Here is a 21,771-nt window from a genome sequence, read left to right on the forward strand (position 1 = left end):
CCGGCACGATCATCCTAGTGAACACAACCACAGCGATCACAGTTTTCTGCTCACGACTCACAACGTAACTGGCAAGAGCCTGGCATGAAATTTTGTGCATTAAAGAGCCACACGAGCTGCCTGTGCAGTGCTCAGGGGAAGATACTGTCAAGTTTGGCTGAAGCAAGAAACGGGGAAAGAAGTGCACTGTCTGTGGTCTTACATTCTTCTCGCTCATGGCAGTGCTAGTTCTCCCCCACAAAAAAAGAAATATTTCACAAACTTTTCATTCAGAAAAGTTTTTTTTTTTTTAAACAGGTGTAAGGTTCAAGTATGAGATTTTCCCTGACACAAGGTGAATAGCAAACACCTAGTGAACATTAAACCGATGCATACAGGAGAGCATAGTCTGTGCAAACGCTACAATAGCTGCACGCCCGACAGGCAGAAACACACACACACACACACACACAGTCATTTTAAATTCAAAACAGCCAGGCAAAGTATTTCATTTTGATAGGCAGGGAGCTTGTAGTGAAACAGGCAGAGTGCAGAGGGAGCGGAGTGAATGCATCGTCTGCACAAGGCCACCTGACCCTCTGCCACCTGTAAGGACTGCAGCTTATTATTCACCCAGGAGAAATATCTCCACGGTGTCTCAACACAGATTGTCTGGCTTAGATTTTACAGATTTTTTATTTTTTTATTATTTATTTTGTATTAGTTATTGTGTTAGTTATCCTCTGCTTATATCAGGGGGAAGAAAAAAAATCTCAGTTACAGCAAAAGTACAATATATTAAACACGAGTTTCCAGCAGCTGGCAGTTCAGAGCTACCGCCTCGAACAGAAATTTCATGTTCCTCATTTTACTTACGACCTCTCATTTACCTACCACAGCTTGTTTCAGCTAACTTGCTGCTAAATACTTCAGCATTTTTGGGAAAGATGTGCATTTGTGCTGTAATATATTGATACCAGAAGGTGAAGCAAACGGCACAAAGAAAACCTCCTTCTCTATTTCAGTACATAGAGGCTGAATTTGCTTTACAGCATACTGGAGCACCAGGTGTATGTGCAGGTGTTCACATTTGTCTCATTACTTCAATTGCACGACTCAATTGTCTGAAAGTTGGAGCACCTCTTAAGCCAAGACTGATGTTTATCCAGCTACGTACAGTAAAGCTGCAGCGGACCTTCACATACCGCCTGCCTCCGCCTTGTCTCTGGCTCTGGGTTTTGGTGCAGATTGATATTTTGGACAGGGGATTGGAGATACTTGAGTCTCTTCAGCAAATCACATGGTGCAGGCTGCCATGGAAACACTAGCAGCTCAGTGCCTGTTTGATGCTTTTGGAAAACTTCAAAGAGCCAGTGCTTGGTTACTTTAACCCATATATTGCAGCATGGAGTAACCTGACCTGCATGGCTTCAACGGGGGAAATTAGTTTGTTTTTAAGGTGTGTGATTTTTCACCCCTCTCTCTATCTGTCTCTCCCTCTCTGCAAGAAATACTGTAGGCTCTGAAATTAAGGCAGAAATAATTGGTTGGGACAAGCACCTCGCGTCCTGTGTATATATATATATATACCAGCCCTGCATTGTTCTGTCTGTGTGTTCGGTGCACTTTCTTTCTCTCTGGCACAACAACACTTTATCTGCAATCACTTCAAATTTACCTTCTAAATGAGCCTCATTTGAAGCCTGCCATTAAACATTGGTTGAGTTGTTCTCTTCTTCCAAAATGAGAGTGAGTCTGATTCAATTTCCATTCAGACAGCTGCACCAATTTCACCCAGACACATGGAGGAAGACAACTAATGCTTTCTTTCATCTTTCTATCTGAATTTTCACTCTCAGAAATCTGCTTCACACTTGAGGAGGCAGTTCACCCACGATGCAATTGATCTCGTTCAATTTCTTTTTTCTTTTTTTTTTTCCAAACAACTCGAGCGCCAAAGCAAATCAATACAGATGACGTCTGATTTACACTGCAGACTCTGTAATAACATCACAGTGGATGAACAAATAATGAATACCAGACTAATAACACAACACAAACGCGCACGAACAATGTGCAACAAGGGCGCGCAGCTATGCAAATCAAATATCCCCGCAGCAGCCGTGCTGTTCCTGCACATGTCAGTCATTGCTGAACGTTAACACACAGGTGTTGTTACTACAGCAACAATGTGAACCACGGCACCGAACTGCAGACGAGAGAAGCAAGATCCTGCACGACTACATCACGTACAGCGCCGACTGTGTCTCAGTGTAGTTCAACAGGCTCAGCATGAACAGATAAAAATATGAAATGCCAGTAAGTACTAAGAAAACCTGTCTTTTTTGTCATCTTCTGTCTCTGCGTGTGTGTGTGTTTGTGAACATGGCTGCAGGTGTGCGTATGCTGGACGGAGAGGTGACTGACATGGTGGAGGCCCAGTCTCTGAGTCTGAATCCCCAGCACATCGACATCTACAGCGCCAGCTGGGGCCCAGAGGACGACGGCAAGACCGTGGACGGTCCTGCCAAACTGGCCAAAGAGGCTTTTCTGCGTGGAGTTATGGAGGTGTGTGTGTGTGTGTGTGTGTGTGTGTGGTTGTGTGTGTTTGTGTGAGATGGAAATTATTTACTGCCTGTGTGTGGCTTCCTTTCAGCAGTCAGTAATTGAACTGTTCAAGCATGAGAGGACACAAGCAGCAAGAACAAAGCAGGTTTTGACCCTGACAATTATGAACGGAAAGGAATGTCCTCTAAAAAAGCCACCAGGGGAAAACATCTTGGAAAATGAATAGAAGCAGCACTCACCAAAATTATGTCTGAAAAGTTTTTATTATTATTATTATTATTTTTTTTTTTTAAATATTCATCCTTAGTTGAAGGGCACTTCTTAAACTGCCAGCTCATCTTTTATCGCTCAGCTCTTTCAGTTAGTTTGCATTTGCTTTCTTCAAGTGTGACTGAAGTGTTTAGTTTTTTTTTTTTTTAATAGCAAAAATAACAAGGTTGTTTTAAAAAAAAATCTGCAGCTTTGTCTACGTACTGTAACAAGCATTTCTAATCAAAGGCTTCCAGACACATGCAAGAATAGAGATTTCAAGGGAATATTGACCAAAAAATGCAGCACAGTCCTTGTCGTTGGTAGCAGGACTTGTTGTCCGATGCGTGTGCTACATCGGGACCATCACATACTGTATGTGAAATGAACGAATGAACAGATCAATAACCCTAAAGACTCTCACATCTGCATCATAAATAAACACATTCGTCAAGCTGAAGTCTAGTTATGGACCAATAGGATTCAAGGCATGTGCCATAAAGCTGATTGGAACTGCTGACACTCACGGCCAAGATAATTGCCACAGTGACAGCAGCACTGTCAGATGGTGTTGTGGGTGGTGCAAAGCTGGGTTTGATCAATGCAGAGGGAGACAGTGCCACTCAATACAATAAAGTGGCTCTTAGATGAAAATTATTGCACTTCAAAGGCTGAGAGGTTGGATGATTTATTACAATGAGCTGTTGTCATATAGTGCCTTTTTGTATTGCTTTGCTGTCATGCGATATTTAGCTGTTTTTAATTTACTGAGTGACCACCCTGGCCTCTCTGATGTATGCTGGCTTTTAATGGGCCCTTTTTGAAATGAGCCCTGAAATGAATTTGCCCTCCTATAATTGGGATTCCCATTAAGATTGAATGAGATTTTGTTCCATTTCTGAATGAATGAATGAATAAAAAGGGGTCTCCTTCTGCAGGGTCGTGGCGGTTTGGGCTCCATCTTTGTGTGGGCTTCGGGGAACGGAGGGAGGGAGAAGGACAGTTGTAACTGCGACGGCTACACCAACAGCATCTACACCCTGTCCATCAGCAGCTCCACCCAGAACGGCAACGTGCCCTGGTACAGCGAGGCCTGCTCCTCCACCCTCGCCACCACCTACAGTTCGGGGAACCTCAACGAGAAGCAGATAGTGAGTCGTCGTCGTCGTCACGGTCGCATCTTCCAAGTGTCTTTTCTTGCTTTTTCTGCAGCCTCACACACACACACACACACACACACACACACACGGACTGCTGGCATTCACACTGAGGTCTACTTTAATGTTCTCGGTAAAAGAAAAAATTGAGAGATGATTTATCTCACAAGTGAATTTTTTAGTCGAACCGCAGCATCTGTTTAACTGCAGCCGCTGGAATGTCGGACCCACTGGTAATAATCCAGTCAGCAAATTAAATCCATATTTTTCCTGTAGCATCGCGTTAGATTTAGAGCAACGTGACACTGTAATCAGCGCTGAAACCAGAAAACCATCAATTAAATTATAAATCAAGGGAAAATCAAACAATTTCGATACTTGATACAGTAAATCGCTGCCTTTTTTCTTTGATTAAAAAATCTGAACGTTTGTTGGTTCCAGCTTTTCAAAAAAAAAAAAAAAAGGTATAATCCTGATTTCTGCTTTCTTTCAGTGTTAATTGAATATTTTAGTGTTTAGAAGCATCTGGCAGGCAAAACAATCAATTTTAACATGTCATGGTGGAAACTGACTAGTATTAAATTATATTGAATAACTGCCTTAGCTAATTACTCGCAGTATATTTATGTTTTTATGTAACATAACAAACCGACTGCCACAGAGAAAATGACAAATGTAGTATTTTATCCTCATGGCAGCGTTTTCAATTAAACCTCTAAACCCTCAGACACCATTTGATCTTTGATCATGTTGTATATTAAATTAATTTACATTTTGTATATGGCTGCAAGTGGTGATTATCCTCTCTTTTGTTAATTTCCTCATAAATTGATTATTTTGGTCTGTAAAAAGTAAAATAACATGTCGTCAGTGGTAAAATCTCATCTCTTATGTGAAGACAAGTAGATGCAAGTATCAGTTTTGTGTTGGGTGGCTAACCAGTTAACTGAATAAGTGTTTTTGCCCTTTACTGATTAGAATAGAGAAATGTGGAGCTAATTATTTAGCTCTGCAGTCTTATTTTACACTCACATGACTTGTTCATTCTTTATCCCTTTTCTTCACTCGTCTTGTGCTCCATTCATTCAGTCATGGGCCATTAAGATGATTATGAATAGCGAACGGCTGAATGTCCATCTGGCAATCTGTAGCTGTTTAACAATCTCACACACACACACACACACACACACACACACACACACACACACGCACGCACGCACACACACACACACACACACGTAGCAGACCAACTGGATGGACAGCTTATGACATCTCCATGACATGTGGCTGGTCCCTTAATGCTTCAGTGCTGTACTGATTTAATTGTGCTGTCACTCATGGAGCCGGGAATGAAGAGCTGGAGTAACAGGGAGAGGGTTGGACCTCCGGATTGTGAAGGAGCAAATATCTGAATCTCTCCTTGAGCTTTTTTTTTTATCGAATTATACTTAAATTAACCTTCTCTTTCAATTTAAAGTAAGGGAGATATGAGACGCTCCTGAATGCATAATTGAACCATTAAAGTCAGATCTGCCCGTGCATTTATTATTCTGTTTCGTTCATGTAAAGATCATTTTCTGAAGGCTCCGCGCTGGTCAGCACATCGAGCAGATTTTCTCTGCTTTTCATTCGTATTCAGTTGCATAGATTGACCTCCCCTGTAGGACTGCACAGCGGCTGACTGGAGGCTTTTTGTGATCCAGTATTTTCTAACCTTTATCCTTCCTGAGTACAAACCCTCTGGTTCTCCAGCTCTTTTGCTTTTTTATTTTCATACATCTGCACAGCCGTTCACACTGGGGAGCTGACCAGTGAAACCACGGCCCTTCTGCTGTGGGTCACTGACGAGATCTCGGCTGAGTATCGCTCAAAGAAGCCTCACCGGTAGTCGGTGAGAGCGGGAGAGCATAAGTTATACGATTTCTCCGCTTTGATTTTCCAGCTGGTACCAGGCAGGGACGCACGCTGTCGACTTTTAGCTGAACAGTCCCCCCCCCTTTTCTTTAAATGTAACCATCTGACGGTTTCTGCCTCCACAAAATATATATGAAATATAAGAAATATAAGTCCTGTATGTTTCAATACTTCTCTTTTTGTGTTAATATTCCATAGGTTACTACAGACCTCAAATCAAAATGCACAGACTCTCACACAGGGACCTCTGCCTCCGCCCCTCTGGCTGCTGGGATCATCGCTCTTGCCCTGGAGGCCAAGTAAGTGCTTATCACAATTTTTCTATGAGCCTGACTGAGCCGTCTCCCAGCCTCCCTTACCTGCTCATTTCCTCCATTTTTGTCGATAAGAATCAGTTAATCCTGTTGAAGAGAGAAGTATTAAAAAATATAATTTGCACAGAACAAACTCAGAAATTATTATTATTATTATTGGTCATATTGAGAAGCTGCATATACTGTACACTGAAATACTCAGGGAACCCAAGTAGTCTGAATTAATGCCCCACTCTTATCAGTTTCTAGCATGTGGTTAAAGGTTCCCCAACTGCAAATTGGTCATTTATTGGAAACGGGTCTCTTTTTTTCTGCAGACTTTCTGACGTTTGATTATAACTTAAATATTCATGTATTAAATCAGGTCTTAAGTGCCAGTGCTGCATGTTTATGCATTAAGTGGGCTTGATTATCCCATTTTATGAACTGCTTTATAACTCCTCCGTCTGACAACTTCAACTGTGTCTTTACAATCAGCTCGATTTGATGTTGGCACTAATCATTCTGACGCAGTCACACGGCACTAATGGAGGGACAAGCATGAACATCAGGACAGTTTTGAAAATGAGTAATTAGTCTTGTGGTAAAAAGAAAAAGGTTTTATCATTAGGAATTCATTTAATGAGTAAATGATTGAGAAACGTAACTAAATATAATCATGTATTTTTACTGAATTCACAATAAGATGTAGAAATTTAATGACGGAGTTCATCGCAGCAGAGAAGCAAACCCAGCTGTGATCCTGTAACCCTTTCTGCCTGACTGGTTTGAACCAGGAGAACAGTCACTTTTCAGGTTTTCTCCTCACAAGACATTTTGCCAAAGGGCAGAAAACTCACTTAAAGGACACGTTGACTTGAAGATTCAGTGTAATTCAGGAAAGAATGTGACTGGTGCTTTATTGTGCTCTGTATTTAATCAGCTGTCCACCTGCAGGTTTATAGGATGTATTGACAGAAGCCTCTGTTTGATCTGTCTGAGTCTCACCGTGTGTGTCTGCCTCTCCCTGTGTGTCTCTTTGTGTGCTTGCATATACGCATTTTGCAGTAAAAACCTAACCTGGAGGGACATGCAACATCTGGTTGTGCGAACTTCTCACCCTGCCCACCTGCTCACCAACGACTGGAGAACCAATGGGGTTGGACGCAAAGGTACAGCAACTCCTTCAAAGATTTCCTCTGCCCTCTGCAGCTCCAGATGCCTTTGAGGCTCATTAATATGTTTTGCATCTAATAAACCAAATTGTCATTAGAGATGCAAGGCGCCGGATCTGGGCAGAGAGGTTGTGCAAGAGCTTCAAATGGGAATCCACACAGCGTGGTTCATCTATGAAGTCGCAGCCGGGAAAGAGCGGGTGCCGCTCACAGCAGGCCGCTATTCATGAGTCTGTTTCCTCTTTTCTCTCCGGGTCTCTGCAGTTAGCCATTCATATGGATATGGTCTACTTGATGCCAGTGCAATTGTGGCACTGGCAAAGTCATGGACCAGCGTGGGACCACAGAGGAAGTGTGTGATCACCATGGTCTGTGAGCCAAGGTTAGTACTCTACTACACAGCCACACAATGACTTCATCTGAAAACCCTGGGTTTTAAGTGTTTTCTACATATTACAGCTGTCACAGTTTTTCAAAAGGAAACTCTACTCCAAAGCTAACAAGTCATTTGTGTGGAATAATTAAATCACAGCCCACGTCGCCTGAGTGAGGCTCAGACAGACGGAGCGACAAGTTAGTTGCTGTGAGATATTAACATTTTTACAAACTCGCAATGTGTCAAGTGTCATCTGTTTGTCAAAGCCGAGATTTTTCCTCTCGGATAGTTTAGTGTCAGGCTCAGCAGGGCTACAGTAGCTGCTGCTTTTATTGATGGAGCAACAGTGGCAAATGGGGAGAGCGCCACCTGCTGGAAATCAATCAATCAAGAGCTGTATTTGGCAATTAAGAAGCAAGTAGAGCAGCAAGCTTAAGCTAAAAGCAATACCAGCTAAACAAAACAAAGGGGGAAAAAAGGATAAATATTTAAACAAATCAATGAATACATTGTGAATGGGAGTCAAAAGAAAGAGGTTGCACTCTGTAATGATGTAAAATGAGGATTTTTAATTCTTTATTGACAGAGCGGCAACAGTGTCTGTCCGGTTTTACAGTATAAAATAACCGTGACGATGTCGGGAAAGAAGCTGTTGTGTTGAGTTTCAGTTTTTTTTTTTGGAGCTTGACCCGTGTCGAGGGCTAAAAGTCTCATTTCGTATCTCATTTAACCAGATAAATGTCTTGTTGACATTAAAAAAAAAAGAAAAAATATATGTTTTACGAAAGCACAAAGAGAAACAACAACCTAAATTTACAATAAGAATATCAATAGTTGGAATAAATCAAATTGTAAAGAGTTTAATCAGGGGATCAGCAAGAGCAACGTGATCAGACGTAATCCTCTCATTGTTAAGGCTCAATATTTCTCCTCAGCCATTTTATTCCTCCTCCTCCTCTCAGTGTCACACTCCAAGCGCAGTCGGACGTCTCCTCTTCATTATGCGCTCCCTGTCTCTTCCCTCGCTGGGTATGAGGTTTCTCTCTCTTTTCACTGCAGCTATGAGATGCTCAGAGCAGATGGTTCGAGCGTATGGGAGCAGCAGTCAAGGCAGGTTATTCAATTTATTCAATTTAGGTGTTAAGCTGACTCACTTATCTGGAGTGACTCGAAATAAGTGAGCAGATAGGGGCTCGGTGCCTGTCTCGCTTACAGCCGGTCGTCCCCTCCTCTACTCCAACAGAAACATGACAGTGTTCACAAAAAAGGAGAGAAGAAATCCATATACAAGACGACGTACATGACCTGCTTCACACGCACAAACCACCGCCGCTGCTGCACCCTCAAGGCTGTTTGGACATTTGTTTAGACTGTGATATGGTGTGAATGTCAGAGCGACAGAAGTTTTTCTTTCTGTCACATGAGATGAGCCTTGTGTTTACCTCAGAAAATGGTCGGTGCCTCAAAGCAGCAGAAGTTGTTGCGAGCGTGCACCGAGCTGAATAAGTGAGCTTGACGAGGCTTTTGTTTAAAAAAACGGATGTCAGAGTTTTTTTTTTTTTTTGATGTAATAGTTTTAAAGGAAGATTCAGCAGAGTTAATGCATATTACCACCAACCAGGGCTGCAGAATTTTGTATCACTGCAAATTCAACTAACTGCTGCATCGCCTGAGCTACAAGCCCTGACGTCGGTTTTCAGAAAGTGATTTATGATTCAGAAGCACTCTCGCTCGTTTCTCTGTAATGTATTCTACCGAATGGATGTCAGCTCCTCGGGTTTGGTAGAATATTTTTTTTGGTGGTTTTGAAGCACTTTATACATCTTTGTGTCTTCCTGGGGTTATTATTGGAAATAGACTTGAATTAAAAAGCAAAATCATGAATTAAAATGTTCAAATGTGTTATAATGTTGAGATTAGTAGCTGTTAAATGCCAGTTACAATCAAATTGGAGCTAAAGGTAAAGGAATATCACAAAAATACTGCGTTGTTGCTGATGCTGAGCAGAAAAATCCTGTTTTATTTAATAGGCAACTCTATATTTCCAGATAGTGTTCACTATGACTTTTACCTGCAGCTGCTACTGAAATATTGTTGATCAACAGGGCCACATTTTTCATCTCTCGTTCTCTCTCCATCAGTTGTCCCCCATGCACTGGTTGATTTTCCACAGTGATGAGGAGCTGGTTGTTTTTTGTTAGGTTTGATATCCCCCTCCCTCTGTCTTTCTCAGCGTGTGTGTGTCTGTAAAAACAGATGCTCCGCCTGCAACGCAACAGTGCCACAAGTTTTGCCTCTCCCAGGCCTTAAATCATACACGCCTATGCCGCAGTGGTCAACTGGCAATGATAAATCAGCTTCAGCAGCCATTTGTATAAATTTACATTCCCTCCTCCTGTGTGTTCTCGCCAGAAACACCACAAGACACATATCCCAGTCGCTGAAACATGGAAATGTAAAAAAATGCTGCGTGCATTGCTCAATTTGCATCAAAATGACGTGACGACAGACAATCGCTGCGTGACTCATCGGCTTTCCGCTGTAAAATTAACATTTTAGATTGTTTCCATGTGATGCTGCATCAAACATCATTCATGTTGTTGTTTTAATCCGTCGTGAAGAGGCAGACCTGGAAGGAGAAGGAGCGTGAAACCACATCTTGTCTGTAATTTGGGCACCTCAGTGTCACTAAAACCTCGCGCCTTCCTCCTCCTCCTCCTCCTCAGAATTGTTGTGGATGCGTGTAATCTCCTAAGCGGATTTGTGGGGCCGCGGCGGTGTGGGGGTGGAGGGTGGAGGGGGTAGAAAGAGGTGGGTGCTTTATTTCCACAGACAGAGGACACTGGTGGTGCTACAGGTTGCGAGACAGACAATCATCCTGTTCAAGCAGCAAACTGTTCACAGGCTTCGCTCGCAGCTCGCACACTGGCCAGGAGCAAAACGCCACTCGTGCACCAGTCTGATAGGAGGAAGCTTTATCCAGAGCTCAGAACAAACGAACTAATGATCTCAGCCAACACACACACACACACACACAGCCTGCAACACTCCACCATGTCTGTCCTCATGTGTCTACTCTGCATTACGTGTGTCGTTTCTCACAGGAACATCGGCAGCCATCTATCGATCAACATGAGCGTGGACGCCTGCATCGGGACAGACAGTCACGTGACCTCGTTAGAGCACGTCCAGGCCCGGCTCACGCTGTCGTACAACCGGAGGGGAAACCTGGCGATCCACCTCATTAGTCCTGCCGGCACACGCTCCACTCTGCTCCACCCCAGGTACAAAACACACACAGCTGCACACAGACACAGACACACAAAAACAAAACCTACAGTAACTGGAACACAAACCACTGACTCTCATGTTTGTTGTTGTTGTTGTTTTTTTCCCCCCCCGCAGGCCTCATGACTACTCGTCGGAGGGGTTCAACGCCTGGGCTTTCATGACCACCCACTCCTGGGACGAGAACCCCAAGGGGGCGTGGACGCTGGAGATCGAGAACGTGGCCGGTGCCAGCGACTACGGTGAGGCGTCTTCCACATTGTGCTGCATTTCCCTGCATGTTTGCGCGTTCATGCCGACAAATTGTGGCTAATTTAAAGGGACTACGAGGAGTTTTGGAAACCGAAGTGTTTTCTCACTACATTTCCCATGAGCCTCTGCGCGCACGGTGAAATTCTTGGACAGGCGCAAGACGGACGAAAGCGAAAACATTTGCCAAGAATGTTTTCATTGATCAAGAATTAAAGTCGGAGGTTTGAAGACGATCAGATACCGTCGTAGTTACGACCATATACGATGCCAACTAGCGAGCCGGTGGCGTTATTCCCATGACCCACCGGGCAGCGTCCAGGAAACCGACACTGAATGCTGAGCAAGTCGACCACTAATAATAATAACAAAATAACTATAAAGACAAAACGATATATTTATTGAAAATGGACCCATTAACAAGTGTTGGTAACGTAGATTCATCCACATTAATATGAGACTCTTTTATAACCAAAAACAAACTCCTCGGGGTGTCTTTAAATAGTATTGCAAGTAATAATTATTTCTAATGATTGATTGATCTGTTAATTTCGTTTCTGATTGATTTTGTCAGTAAAAATTCAGAAAATGGAGAGGACAAAATATCCAATTGAAAATCGCTGTCAACAAAGAAAATCAGTTGATCCTCACAGATGAGGAGCTGAAAATGTCGTTTGAGCTTGATAAACAACTTGACTCATTTGAGAAAAAAATATTTTATTAATGTGTTTTTCTTAATCAGACAAAAGCATAACAAAAAGAAATAGTAACAACCACAAAATCAACTTGTCTTAACACCAAGGCAACAAGGCACCAGAGAGAAAATCTAATTGACCTAATGTTGGAAACAAATACAGGATTTCTTCAGTAATCTAAAACGACTCTACTTTATATGTACGGTATATGTTTATATTACACACATTTTAGGCTCTTTTCAACCTCTATTTGATAGTGACCATAGTGACACAGACATGAAGCAGAGGAACGAGAGGAAGAGAGATAGAGAGAGGGTGTGACACGCAACCAAAGTGGATTTAAAGGTGGATTTAAACTGCGATGTAAAGATTATGTTGTATGCTTCTTAACCAGCAGGCCACCGGGACAGCATAAAATGACCTCGCTTGTAAGAGGGATTGAAAGTTATTTAACACATGTTTTAATCTGAGTCTGGAGTTCAGATCATGTGTCAGCAGATTAGAGATTAAGTAGCTCTCGTTTCCACGGTGCCTGTGCCTCTCTCTGCGCCTCTTTTATAGGAGCTGTGAAGCCGACTTTGTAGAGCACTGACTGCTGCAGTAACACGCTTTCTCAATAAGAGAGAGCAGGATAAAGCCCCGGAGTGAATATTTCACTTTTTTTTTTTTTATGTTTGCCCTTGGATCACCCACCAGCTACCGTCTGAATCTGGATGTAGCAGGTCCACCCACGGCGTGATATTCAGAACCCGAGACGACCCCAGAAAGTACAGTACAGTAGCTGTGGATGAACGCTGCACACCACCTCCTCCCTTTAGTGAGGAGGAGAGACGTACAGTACTTCAGAGCTAAAACCCTCTCACAACGGCCCCACACTTACTGTATAGATGATTCTTGAGAGATGTGCGCACGTTGACACTCTTATTAAGCACAGTGTAATCATGACATCTTGAAGTCGCAGCTCATTTCAGCGCCATATACTGTCACTAAATGCAGAAAATCTAAAGTGTCTACAATGAGTAGAGGACACATTTACCAGATTTACCCCAGGGAACGGTGCCGCAGCTGTACTATTTTTGACAGCCTCACTTTTCCCCCCTGTTAATTTCAGATTTTTATTTCCATCTCTCTCTTTCTCCTTGCAGGCACTCTGACCCAGTTCATCCTGGTGTTGTACGGCACCGGCTCAACATCCTCCAGCTCCTCTGACAAGCCTCAGGCTGGCAACGGCAGCTGTAAGACCCTGGACCTAAGGCAGATATGCATCGGTAAGACTGGTATCTGTTTGGTCCCTGAGATGGTGATAGTATAGTATATAGTACTGTAGAAGTCTGGATAGTGTGAAGTGAGCAGGAGTGAAATATTACCCAACCGTGTGTTGTCTCAGCTGCGTCTGTTTGCATTGTGAGTCTCTGTGTGAGCCGCGGCCAGGCTCATTTGAAAGTCACATGCTGCTCGTCTTATTAAAACTCTTGCAGCTTCTTACTTCTTCTTACAACGTCTCTTTTAGTATTAATATCCATTTTATTTTAAATATAGATCTTTACTTCTGATGAGATTAAATGAAATTTTACTGCAGGTCCATTTTTAATAATCTCATTTAAATTTAATGATGACCAAACTGCTGTCGCCCTCCAAATCCACATACGGCTGTAGGCAAGGTCTAGAGAGAGACACCAACACCTACTGCTGCTGCTGTCGGAGCTGGTGACAGTCTGACACCTACAGGCCTCCAAAGGTACTGACATACTGACAGACAAGATCACATACAGGATCATTAGAGGGGGAAACACAATGTAATTATCATGTGTTTTGTGTTTTTCATCGTACAGTACACTGTGTTTTCTGGCTCGGGGCTCGCAACTACAGCTTCCTCTGTTTTGTTTTAATGTTTTTTTTCAAACAAGTTGACAAGAGCCTGCAGTAAATCAGATTTTCCTCCTCCTGCTGTTGGCTCACACTCCTGTTTGTAGCTGTGTTGCCCCCCTTACTCCCCCCCCCTCATCCGCCATCACCCCCCAACAACAGCACCCAGAGTCTGTTAATTGCCATTATAGGCAATGGTCTGCATCTGGACCTGCTGCATATGGAAATGGGTCTCCTCGCTTAAACATGCTGCTCTCAGCATATAAATTGCAAAGCTTTTCGTCATCAGTTTTCTTTTTTTAGTAAGCAAAAGAAGAACTAACAAAAAGTGGAAACGGCGACTTGGAAAGGAAAAAATAGCAAAATTGCCTTGAAAACTTTGTGCCACACCGCCACGGTAAATAAACACAGACATGTCAGACACACACACACACACGCCGTTCTCCGCCGCGTTGGCCCGGCAGTCTGGGCGAAGACTCCTGCTTCCCTTGTTTTTGGGAAGTCTGACTCATATGAAGAAGTAAAGGTGAGTCCAGCTATTTAAAGCAGAAGTAAGCAGAATGTTTGTGTTAATATAAGTCTTAAATAGTTATATCTTCCGGACAGCAATCACTTATATAGAGTGTTTGGTCTGAAACACGGGTCTGTCAGTCACTCTGCTCTGCTGTAAGCCGAGGAGAAAACTTTCCTTGTATCCTACAACCTTTATCCAATGAGGAGAGAGAACGGCATAAAGGGGCGGTCCTCTCTGTGTGTGCAGCCAAGGGATGCGCGTGAATGCGGGGACTGCTAACTCCATCTGCTGACAAGAAGTTAGCCAAAACGACCGGATCGCTTACTTCTGCTTTAATTAAACAGTTTCTTTCTTTGTGTTATTTTTTTGTACAGAGTGCGACGCCGGCTACTACCTCTTTCAGCAGGGCTGTGTGAAAGAATGTCCAGCGGGCTTCTCCGTGGGCTCCCAGCCGCTCAACTACACGGTGGGAAACTCCATCTCTCCGGCCTCCGTCCCGGCCTGCCTGCCCTGCCCGCCGCCCTGCCTGACCTGCAGCCGCCTCAGCGCTCAGGCCTGTCTGTCCTGCCCCCCCCACAGCTCGCTGGACCCCGTCTCCGGCACCTGCAACCACCTCAACCAGTACATGCGCGAGTCTCCCGGCAGCTTCATGGCGGGCCAGGGGGGGAACAACCCCGGGTTGCAGCTGCAGCTCAGCTCGCAGCTGCCCATCACCATCGCCGTGCTCAGCTGCATGGCCATCATCGCCACCTTCGCCGGCGTCTTCCTGCTGCTGCAGCTGCGCTCCGGCGCCCTCATCAAGCTGCCCTCCCTGGAGGCCGGCGGTGGCGGCGGCGGCCTCGGGGGCACCTTCAGCCTCGGGGGCAACAGGGTGGTGTCGTACCGCGGCATCCCGACAGTGTGGGGGGATGACGGCATAAACACAGACTCCGAAAACGAAGAGTTTGACGTCCAGAATGAGAGGACTGCCTTTATCAAAACACAAAGTGCTCTTTAATGCCTCCCCCACATCCCTCCTTCTCTTCTGCTTTTAAGATCCTCTCGGCCCGGTTTGTCTGATAATTCAGGGGCTGTGGTAACTGTCCTCTCACAGTCTTTTCTGGTTTTATCGCTCATCCCTTTTCCTCTTTTTCCGTCTTACTGGGGTTTCATCTGAGTCCTGCTGCGGGATCTTGTCTTCCACTCTGCTGTGGGAGACCTGGTGGGAAGCTGCTGTCTCTCAGAGCTCGGGATGGCCCAGGCTTTGCTTTGTTCACACTTCGCCGCATTTCTATTAAACTGACTCTCTCCCTCCTCTTGCCCTCAATCACTAACAGTGTCTGTCTGTGCAGAGTCCATTTCCCCTCCAGCTCCAGCTGCTTTTTGTTACAGTAAACAAATGATTATTATTTGCTTTCTTCCTCTTTTTTTTTTTTTTTCAGTCTCAGTGCAGTAGCCAGACGAGATTGCTGAATGTGAAGAGCAGAGATGTGCGTGGGTGTGTTATGCGCACATGCTTGTGTGCACGTCCGAATGAATGTGTGTGAATGAGAGCGTGTAAATCTAATGAATAGTGTAGTGGCCCTTTATAGAGAAGCTAAAGCCAGTCCTGTCACATTTAGTACTTTAACAGAAATAACTGGTAACAAAAAGCAATGTGTGATGTGGCATGAAATCTGGTTGGAGACACTGATCGCCTCCTTAGTGTTGTTGAGTGACATCCGCATCTTGAATCTGCTCTGAAAAGCCACTTATCTGTGGTGATTCACATGTCCAAGTACGTTTTAAAAACTGAAAGCTTAATAAATGACAAGTAAATGTCCAGACTTCAGTGATTTCTAATCGTCTGTCTCCAACCAGAGGAACAAAAGCAGCCTGTCTAAGAGCTCTCTGGACACGTCCTCTCTCTCGTCCTTCCTTTCAGGACGAGACAGTAATTGCATTCACTTGAAACTGAATCCATCATTCATACAGTCACTTTTTTCTTCTTTTTTTTTTATTATTGTTCTAGGTGTGATGGGGGCTTTAGTTCTCCTGTTGTACACACAATCTGGAAAGATCTCTCTCAGCTCTGGCAGAACAAACTGTGAGTCACACAACTAGCAAAGCTTCCTCCAGTCATTCGGGATTCACGATGGACTGAACTTATTCTGTTTGGGGAAACGATAAATTCTCCTCCCAACCTCCTAACCTCCCGGCGATCAAATGGAAAGATATCGAAAAAAAATAAAGATAGATTAATATGGAGGGGAAAAAATAAAATTAAATAAAACCACACACTCACATACACACTAAAGAGAGAGGCTACTCGTTCAACCCTGAGGCACAATCCCTTCCGGGGATATTTAATTTCTGTCTGATGCGCTCACATCCCGGGGCTGAGACGGAGGCGGTTGAGGTGCTGATGGGACCCAGAACAATATGTGACTGCGGAGCACAAGAGCTTCTCCTCCGAGCAGCTGACAGGTGTCGAGTTACCTGTGATTGATTTCTTGACAGCGCAGAAACAGTGACAATACATCAAGGCCTTTTTCCCCTTTTTGTCAGAGCACATTAGCACTACAAACACACACACATAATAATGCACACACACACCTCATATCATCATAGCAGAAAGTTTGTTCGTGTGTCTGGGTTTGTGTGTGAGTACGTGTGTGTGTGTGTGTGTGTGTTCGTTTGTGGCATAGAAGGTCGATAAATGTTAATCTGCCCTCTGAAGTGCCGGCGTCCTCCTCTCCCTCTGCTCTCTTTTCCAAATCTTTGAGTATAGTTTTAGAAATCCTGCGTGGACTCCACCACGTCTCTGCACTCACCCTCCAGTCTTCATCTAATCTGAATTTCAGATTATCTCTTCAGCGAACTTGCCAATTAATTATATTCTGAATGATACTGCAGCAAACTATTTATTCTGAGAGATTTTAATCATACCTTTAGGGAAGATTGTTTTAAAGTGATTTTTTTTTTTTTCCCTCCCTGGGCTGGTTATCATCAAAAATATGCACCTCATGATTTAATCCAGTGTAGCCATTTTTCTACTATGTTCAAATTATTGTTATTATTCTTTTTTTTCTCTTTCATTTCCAGTACAAAAACAGTGGCGCTTGCTGAGAGAGGTTGTCATGGTGATGACATGCATACAAAACTGCAGCTGCTCATCCATTTATCTACCTCTCATATCATTCAGCAAGGTTTCATACGCTGTTAGAGGAGCTGTTAAATGATTATAGAGGTCAAATTGTATGTAGGTCAAAAATGAAAACGCTTCTCTGGAAAGGTTTAGGAGGACAGATTTATGTTTTAGAAACAGAAACAGGCAAATGCAATTCAGAAACTGTAAAGCTGCTGTGTAAATTCAAGCCCCCTGAAACTCCTCGCTCCTAAAATTTATGGCCTGTATGATCAGCATTCATGGGCAGTCGCACGTGGGCTTTAAAAACCTGTTATTGAAAATAGAAGGATTGTCCAATAGATCGTGTCGGCCCGTGAGTTAAATGTTAAATCAGCCTAAAATAGTTAGAAGCGTGTTTTTCCTCACCTCCAACCCAGGCGGCTCCACCTGGGGGGTTAAGACCTTTTTTCTTTTCTTTCTTTCGCTGACAATCAAATCACTTCCTTGTTTTGTGGGAGAGAAAGTGCACAAGCACACAAAACAAATCCATTTTGATTTGACTCCTTCTGTTGCAAAGCTTTCTAAGAAGGTGTTACTCATAAATGCTGTATGCCGGATTGAATGTGATTTAAATTGCAAAAAGCTCCTTCAGAGAGAAAAGTTGAAGAAAAAAACTGCAAAGAGTAAAGTATGTCAAACCACAAAACCTGCCAAAAAAACCCCAGGAGAAAGAAGCTCTCAAACTTCAACACCGCACCAGGAAGCTTAATTCAGTTCAGATGGCTGGTGCAGGTGCAGCGCATTTTGGCTAAACTGAATTGGAAACCAACCCGAGAATGTGGATTCAGAGGAAACGCCTCTGAAAAGGAACAAAGCTACAGAATAATGAGAGTGTGCCGCGTGGCTTCGTGTGATGTACATTAGTGCCTACCGCCATTTAGGCTTTGATTAGCCCACCATTTACGGAGGGTTGCTAATTTAAAAATGTAATAACTACAGCCTCAGACTTGAGCCACAAAATCTTATTGACTTCCCAGCTTGGTATGAAGTGTGTAAACAACAGATATTGGGCTAAACGCAGCAACAAAATTGCTTCCATAAACTATTTTCTTAAGCTCTCCAGGCTCAGTTTGTTTTTTTGTAGTTTTTTTTTTTTTTTTCATTTTGTTTTTTTTAGAAGAACTATGTTGTGAGACTTTGATCAATTTCTTGCAATTAGTGTGGATAATTAATGTGCAGCCTAGTCAACATTGTATACTCTGCATCTTCTCTTGCAAAAAAAAAAAGATTTCTCCCTACAAACATTTTTGGGGTGTTCAGACAAGTTTCTCTGGTCCCTCGAGTACATGCACGCACACATACACACACACACAATAATTTATTCATCTTAGCTCGATGTTGTGTTCACTACAGCTCGATAGAGTCCAAAAAAACTTTAAAATGATCAACTGAGAGCTGTGTGCATTCAAGTGTCCATCTTCGTAGGAAATCACACACGCAGGCAGCATTAAGAAGCAGCTCGTGCTCCCAAAGCACCACAAGCTGCAGAAAACCATTAGCAGCCATCTTCCTCCTGTCACTGCAAGAGGGAATCTACACTCTAAAACAAAAAAAATTAAAAAAATAAAAAAAAACATAGGAGGATTTCTAGATGTGCCAGAACACGGCTCCTAATCATTAGGCAACCACTTCACAGGCATTTAAGTGTGAAGCCTTTTTAATGTTGGAAGTAACAGGACTGTTACAAAAAGTCTTCTCCTCTGATTATAAAGAAACGACTAGTAGCTCGTAGGCACGACGGAGGCTTTGTCTCTACACCGCTGATCTAAGTCACCTGCCTCAGGACGTAGTCTCAGTCTGCAGCGATTAACCAGAAGTCAGATGGAGTTTATCAATATAGGAGCAATACGTATCTTTGGCATAACCAAAGACAATCATTTCCATGTTGCTGTCTGTGTAGGAGTTCATAGACGTGTTGCTTTCAGGTCGTCACAGTCCATCGACCCCCTTCAGCTCAAAGTGTGTTCAAAGTGTTTTGTTGAAGAAGTCACCGTGTCATCTCTGCCCCCCTTTTCTTTTTTCTTTTTTTGTTTGTTTTTTGGAAGATCTGCGGCGACACCCTGTATATGTTCAGCAGCTGTGGAGGGAGGAGGTAGAATGTATCCCATTTCCATTAACTTAAGGGCTGAATCAGATCTGCGTGCGTCCGTGTGTGCACATGCTTGCTTAAGTATAAATAAAACACTTTGTGATGGGGGAGCGGTTAGTGGAGCAGCCTCAAACGACTCTGTTGACCTCCTCCCGCCTCCTCGCGAGGCTCCTGGCCTGTGGCTGCACACAGTACCTTACAGATTTGTGATCTATGAATAATGTACAAGAATGACTATCTTACATGGGACATAACTCTAAAATAAGGCCTATTTTTGTACTATATGAATGGTGCAGTGTAATTTTCTTGTAATTTAAAGATTTTTTTTTTTTTTGCTCTTGTTTTTCTCCTTTTTATTTAATTGATGTCAATTATAGATTCTACTAAAAATAAAGATCTATGCAAATTTGAATGTGTTTTTATTCACTTAGATGCACTTTGAGTAAATATACAATGATGATGTTAACCTAGGTTGACAGTGTTGGACACAAACTCAAAGAACAAGGCAGAAACACTCAAATCCTATTAGCAGGATGTTAAAGAATAAAAAAAACAAAAAACACATGGTCTTTCTTCGGTTCTTTGCAATTTTGTGAACATTTCTTCTGAGAGACTGTGATAATTTCATCACTTTTGGCTTCAAACTTTTTTTTAAGAAATAAAAACCATGTGCAAAGTTTAGAGGTGATGCATCTCATGTGGTGGAAACTTGACAAAAGGCTCTGAGTGGAAACAGCTCCCGGTGCCGCGCCAGACAATGGACGATGGCGTCAGAGCATCAGTCCACCACTTTGGTCCAGACTGAAACATCTCTGTTGGATGAACTGACATTTAATGTTGGTAGAGAGTCATGCATGTATCCATAAATCCTGCAGACTCAAATATGACATTACACCTCTACTCTGCCACATTTAAAGGATATTATTGCACTTATTTATTTTCAATGTCACTGATAATACCTTTATGTAAGTGTGATGTTTAAGACGGGACTTCAACATACAGAACATAGTATGGTTTGGTTTAGGGATCGACCGATATGGTTTTTTCAGGGTCAATACCGATACCAATTATTAGTCGGGGTGTGACGATACATCTCACGAGACAAGACGAGACACGATATTGGGTTCACGAGAATGAGACGAGACGAGATTTTAGGAAAACTACAATGACAAAATATATGACTGGACCAACAGACTTTTATTTAACCGAGTTGCATATGCATTTTGAAATGTTTTATTATAACTCTTTACATGCATGATGTAAGCATGAGCTTTTAACTTCTTCTTCCACAAATTGAAACTAAAACTAAAATTTATAAAAGTTAAAAAATAAATAATAAATAAAATTAAATATTTCTCTCTTTTTTTCAAGTGCAAACAATATTATGTGCAGTGTTTCCTCTAGGATTTTTTTTAAAGTAGTGGCAGCAAAAAAAAAACGGTGAAAAAAACAGCCTATACTGACGGGCACGCCGATAATCGGTCTATCCCTAGTGTGGTTTTATTCATTTGTTTCACTATGGCTGAGGAGTGCGCTGCAGATTTCATGAAAATCCATCCAACAGTTGTTTAGACAGTTACTTTGCTCAAACCCACACATGTGAAACTTGTGTGGGGGCAGAGAGGAAGTCAGTCGGTGGGATTCACCCTCTGGGGATGCTGAACGTCATGGTCCACCGCTCCCATCATGGTTTGCTGCTGAGACATTTCAGTTTGGATCAAAGCGCTGGAAAAGACCACCAGTGTCACATCTGAACAGCTTTTAAACAGCGCTGGCGTTCAGGTGAAGCTTCACCATGACGCTGTTACAGAAACACTGAGTGCGACTGCTGATTTTTTTTCTCTCTCTCTGTCTTTGAACTCTTCATTTCTCAGCTGTGAGACAGGAGCTGGTGATCATTATTTATTTCTGGCAACACAGAGCTTTGAACTGATGTTATTGGCTAGAAGCACTCTCTCTGTTGTGGTCAGAGTTTCAACAGAGTCTGGTCTTCATGCAGCTTCACTTTGCTCCTGCTGCTCTCCCTGCAGACCAGCTCCTCCACATCTGTCGAGGCAAAGCTGTGCAGATGTTGTCTGAGGTGAAAACACATCTCTCCTGTGTAAAGTTGTTGTCGGTTTCCGGTGCTGTTGGTCAGTCTCTTCATCTCCTTAGGACTTTATTTATTCTATCTTTATTATTCAGTCTTACACATCATTTCTCAAACACTGA

The 21,771-nt window shown here is 43.0% G+C and overlaps 1 protein-coding gene across 2 annotated transcripts in view; it reads left to right on the top strand.

The window, feature by feature from the left end:
* furina (furin (paired basic amino acid cleaving enzyme) a) overlaps window positions 1-19,972 on the top strand; it is an 86,388-nt gene extending 66,416 nt beyond the window's left edge. For both annotated transcript variants that reach the window (XM_083998837.1, XM_083998836.1), the window contains exons 8-16: window positions 2,375-2,547; window positions 3,735-3,947; window positions 6,066-6,166; window positions 7,229-7,332; window positions 7,600-7,717; window positions 10,816-10,995; window positions 11,117-11,241; window positions 13,089-13,211; window positions 14,698-19,972. In XM_083998837.1, the coding sequence (XP_083854963.1) occupies window positions 2,375-2,547; window positions 3,735-3,947; window positions 6,066-6,166; window positions 7,229-7,332; window positions 7,600-7,717; window positions 10,816-10,995; window positions 11,117-11,241; window positions 13,089-13,211; window positions 14,698-15,320 (1,760 nt within the window). In that variant the 3' untranslated portion in view covers window positions 15,321-19,972. The remainder of the gene's footprint in view (window positions 1-2,374; window positions 2,548-3,734; window positions 3,948-6,065; window positions 6,167-7,228; window positions 7,333-7,599; window positions 7,718-10,815; window positions 10,996-11,116; window positions 11,242-13,088; window positions 13,212-14,697) is intronic.
* Window positions 19,973-21,771: the final 1,799 nt, after the last annotated feature.

Source organism: Trachurus trachurus, assembly GCF_905171665.1.
Source record: "Trachurus trachurus genome assembly, chromosome: 3".
NCBI classification, from domain to species: Eukaryota; Metazoa; Chordata; class Actinopteri; order Carangiformes; family Carangidae; genus Trachurus; species Trachurus trachurus.